Raw genomic sequence first — 4,886 nt, forward strand, 5'->3', positions numbered from 1 at the left:
AACACGTGATCACAATTTGTATTCCAAACTTCGCTACCAACAGGCTTGTGCTCACATTATGGATTGACTAAAAGACTCGGACAGCATACGAGGGACAGGAAAACAAACAAATAACATATGAACTATAAAAGAATAAACAACCGTACTAAACAAAGAATAAAATCAAATACAGAAAACACAAAAAGGAACGAAATAACAATAACAAGAACTGAGAGTAACATGATATTACAAAAGGAAGGTGTGAAAAAGGACTAGCATTATGAGAAAGGGTGTTAGGAGCAATGTTCATGTCAACTTTCTAAGTGGTCTAAGGACCATTTTTAACCAAACAATCGTTGTCAGGTTTGAGTAATGTGTGAAGGGTTATAGGAAACTAAAGCTTTGTGGGTGAAAGGAGGGGAATCTTTGTGAAATTAGCACTTTGGTCATTATGTTGAGTTTATTCCAATCGTGTTTATCTAATTTTACAAGGGAACTTTGATTCGAAGGTATGACACTTTGGTAGGGTTAAGAATGGCTTTAAGCTCGACTCCAATGAAGTTGTAGATCAAAGGATGACAATAAGAAATCGCAGTAAACGTTTTTGGGAGTCAAACTACCCCGTGGGAGGCCGTGTACCGTAAAAGATAAAAGGAAAGAAAAGCAGTAGACAGAGATAGACAGAAGGGGCTTCGGAGTAGGGAGCAAAAGGAATGAAAAGCTATGGAGGCAAGTGACGGAATAGTCACTTCCCCCTTTTCTTTCACTTGTTTAAAGGACATGCACACACATATCATTTCAGATGCTCGCACAGGGCTTGTTTCAAAATTAAAACGCAACAAAAACGCAACACTATGAAAGGAAAATTACAACTTTTATTACTACACTCTGTTGTCAGTAACTAAGGCACTGGCTCAATGTAAGTCAGAAGATGAGTGCTAACAATGCCGCTACACCCAGTGGAATGATGGACAGATGTCTGGCGTGGAGAGATGGGCCTCCCTGTCAACAGAGGAGGTTTACATGATTACAGCAACAGATACCTCCAGTAGAATAAGGCTTGACACAATTCTTGCGTGATTAAACAATTCACATCCGAGTGTTTGACTTCTTAGATCAGGATAAGAAGACTGTTTTCCCCCAAGGGTCATTTTAATATTTATAACAACAATCGCGGGCCGTACACATTATCAACTTAAAATGTAGCCTGCTCTATTTGTAGTTTCGCCACAGTATGTTAACACTTTTGCATCTTGTACTATTCCAGCCTGCCCCGCATTGCTGTCCTGTGAGTCACCACAATCCACCCTTTTGTAATTTGGTGAGTGAAAAATATGCTCTGCCACTATGAAAAAGCAGAGCAAAAAAAAACAGTTTGGAGTTTGTAAAGTATGTGTTTATAATTATAAATCTCAAAGAGGAGATAGAGTATACAGTAACAAAACCTTTTTTCCTAATGCACAATTTTCTGTTTGTGGTTGTGCAATGGAAGTACATTAATAATAATAACAAAAACTACATACATACCTCCTCCCGATGGAGGAGTTCTTGGCCTAAAACGTGTCTACACACATACTACAAGCACACACATGCTTGCACATGCTGAGTTAAACCCAAATGACTTTTTATCAGCCTAATCCCTTCATTTGCTTATCATTTGAAAATCCATGAAAGAATAATGTTTAACACTTTTAAGTGTAAGGTACAAATCAAAGTCGACGATCATTTTGAGAAAAAAAAAAATCTTCTTGAGCATTGGTTAGACAAAAAGGAATCTCTATCAATAATTCAGAAAGGAAAAAAATTATAAATGGAAAAAAACTACTAGGACATGCTATTTCTTTGTCTGACTTACAGCTAGACCCATTGTTTCACGTCCATAATGTATTTTGCGCTTGTCATGGATGGTAGGATGCTCTGGCTGACACGGGACACACATTAACCGAGCTCTAACAACGCCAAGTAAACGCCCTCCTTCAGCCACAAAGCTTGGTTGACAAATTACCGTCATCATCGCAACCTCGACTACACCTCGAGCTCCCCTGCTCCTCCAAGGTTTTATCGCCATCTGCAATGTCCTCAATCTACAGCTGCAGCTGTTTCCTTCACAGCTGTGCAAGTCGTTACTTGTTTCTGAGGTGTTCTCCGTGCTGTTCGTTCTTCACAAAGCCGGAATTGTTTCAATTATTATTCTCTTGCTGTCAGCAACTGACTTGATCTCATACGTTTTTACTGCTTCGTATTGTTTACCCACGGATCACCCCTCCTTTACCTTCTTTGTTTCGTTCATTTGTTTATCCAAGATTTTCCGCCCTCTTCCTTTCTCCCTTCGGTTTCTCATCCTTCTCTGTGTTCTGTATATCAGGCAACAGTACAAGCTGTAAGAATGTTTAAACGAAAGGCTTACCGAATACCCAGGATGAGGAGGTCCATGATCGCCTTTTCGGTGTATACCACCGTGACCTCCGCCATGTCCTCCACCGTGACCTCCGCCATGTCCTCCACCGTGACCTCCGCCGTGTCCGTCGTCGTGACCTCCGCCGTGTCCTTCACCGTGACCTCCGCCGTGTCCTTCACCGTGACCTCCGCCGTGTCCTTCACCGTGACCTCCGCCGTGTCCTTCACCGTGACCTCCGCCGTGTCCTTCATCGTGACCTCCCCCATGTCCTCCTCCGTGACCTCCGCCGTGTCCTTCACCGTGACTTCCACCATGACCTCCCTTATGATCTCCACCGTGGTCACCACTGTGTGTGTCGTGACTCCCGTGACTGCTGCCGTGACTGCCGTGAGGCTCATGGCCCTGAAAACGCACCTGAAGGCGCATGCATACAATCATGCAATCACACACATGTGCGTACACACGGATAGGAATATATAAACACATATACCATAAACGTATTCATACAGGAGTGAAGGAGTAAGTGAATATGTTTCTGCGCTCGTACTCGTGTGCATTTACTTTTATTCATCACATCTCTGTCTGTCTGTCTGTCTGTCTGTCTGTCTGTCTGTCTGTCTGTCTGTCTGTCTGTCTGTCTGTCTGTCTGTCTGTCTGTCTGTCTGTCTGTCTGTCTGTCTGTCTGTCGTCTCTTAGACGAACACACTGCCTTGCGTGAAAAACTGTAATCTGCTCTAAGATGCCGCTGCTCGGGATACTTACACTGGGGAGAACCGGAGCGGAGAAAGCATGTTGAAGAAAGAAATACAGGAGCAAGCATGCAGACAATCTCACTGAAGACATTTTTCTGCATAAAAATTTGTAAAAAACCGACACACGCACGCGCCCACACACACACACACACACACAGACAAGCGCGCGCACACACAAACAAAATCATGAGAAAGATGTGTATAGATCAATATGTCATGAGTCATTTTTTTAAGAAAACACTTGAAAAAAGTTTTAACTGTGAAGGTAAATACAGATTCTGTTTATCGGTCAAAACATTCTTTGAGAAGCATTCTGAATCTCTAATCCTAATATGACTGTGATCTTTCGTAAGAAGTCATGTTTAAAATAACAGCAAAACTTCATTAACAAAAGTTAAATACTTTTCAGCAAGCAATTCATGTTTCTGTTACACTGAGGCAAGAAAGAACAAGAGCGACCTTAATAAAGGTCAGATGTCAGGCTGAGGTGAAGTGTTTCCGCTTTATGCTGGCATTGACAGTTTAGCGACAGCAACATGTCTACCTTTTGTGATTCATTAAAAATGAGCTGCAATGAGTTCACATAAATTAATAAATTTAACAAGATCCAATTTTTTAGTTCCAATTTGCATTCACGCCAAGCTACAGTGCAGAACTAGGTATAAATGCCTATAAATAGCTCTGGACACGTCGGCATCTGTTATAAGAGTCTGGACTTTGTGGGAGGAATACAGTCCACATTCAGTCATCTGTGGTTCATGCCTACAGAGCAAACCTCGCAACACTTGTAACTAATGAGACAGGAGCTTGTGGAAGAACAGTCGCTGTTGAATGAGACTTGCTAACATCTCTCTGCTTCTAAGGAAGAAAACGAGACGGAGTGAAATAAACTACGGAGAGTAAGGACTGAAAATTATTGAAACAGAAATTCTCGAGCACATTCTATCGCAAGCGCTAATTTATTGATGAAATAAGATGAACGGTTAGTGACTAGGGAGAACAAAATGATCATTGTTATTTTTTTTTATAGAATTAATCGCCTAATTAATAGGAAGAACATCTTGGATTATGGTTAAACAAATTCGCGTTGATCTCCGCGCTAACAATGGCATTACACCTTCGTCACTATCGGAGATCACAGAGACAACATGAAGACCCAAGCTGAAGCAGGGAAGTAGTAGTATTGTCAGACAGAAAGCCTGTATCCTACTTTAAAAGAAAGAAACTTCAACGCTACTATCCTTGTCTTCAGCGCATGAAGCTCAGCACACTTCACATACTGACCACAAGGAACTTTTCCAAGAGTTTCTCACCTGTAGCTTTTCTCTTTCTCTCTCTCTTCGTTTGCAGAAGGCAGCGTCGTCTGGGATTCCCGGTCTAACTTAGGGTTTGGGAAGGTAGGACTTGGGCCGTCAGGGACTTTTTCCTTTGCCACCAGCGCGGATGTGCCTTGAGACAAACAGCCCTCAAGGTTTGCCGGAGTGTTCATCATTTCCATAATACTTCCCTCCTCAGTCCATCATGGCCGCATCCGACTCCCCTTATTTCTTCTCTTCCATACCCTTTCCCCCATAGCTTACAGCAAGGTTAGCATCAGCAGATCTTTCTTTACCTTTGTCCCTCCCTTCTCCTATTCCAATCTCTTTCTTCCTCCCATCCCCATTACCTCCTTTCCTTCGTCAACATGAGCGCCGACTCCTCACTAGCCCCAAGTTCCCAACTAAAAAATGTGGAATGCCAAGGAACTTCTTTGTTTC

General features: G+C 42.3%; 1 protein-coding gene across 1 annotated transcript; it reads right to left on the reverse strand.

The window, feature by feature from the left end:
* Positions 1–835: 835 nt before the first annotated feature.
* On the reverse strand, positions 836–4,603 carry LOC112558007. Its single transcript, XM_025228184.1, has 4 exons — positions 4,443–4,603; positions 3,140–3,224; positions 2,387–2,791; positions 836–981 (listed from the first exon to the last, which is right to left on the reverse strand). The coding sequence occupies exons 2-4, from the start codon at positions 3,166–3,168 to the stop codon at positions 930–932; spliced, it is 486 nt and encodes a 161-aa protein (XP_025083969.1). The 5' UTR covers positions 3,169–3,224; positions 4,443–4,603; the 3' UTR covers positions 836–929.
* Between the last annotated feature and the right edge of the window lie 283 nt (positions 4,604–4,886).

This window comes from Pomacea canaliculata, linkage group LG2, assembly GCF_003073045.1.
Source record: "Pomacea canaliculata isolate SZHN2017 linkage group LG2, ASM307304v1, whole genome shotgun sequence".
NCBI lineage: Eukaryota > Metazoa > Mollusca > Gastropoda > Architaenioglossa > Ampullariidae > Pomacea > Pomacea canaliculata.

What these genes read in the sequence shown, in the direction of transcription:
- LOC112558007 (XM_025228184.1), bottom strand. Translation starts at nt 3,168, where the DNA reads ATGCTTTCTCCGCTCCGGTTCTCCCCAGT. An exon ending in CCGCTCCGGTTCTCCCCAGT is followed by an intron (nt 2,792 to 3,139) that starts GTAAGTATCCCG and finishes ATGCGCCTTCAG; the next exon opens with GTGCGTTTTCAGGGCCATGA. An exon ending in CTCCTCATCCTGGGTATTCG is followed by an intron (nt 982 to 2,386) that starts GTAAGCCTTTCG and finishes CTCTGTTGACAG; the next exon opens with GGAGGCCCATCTCTCCACGC.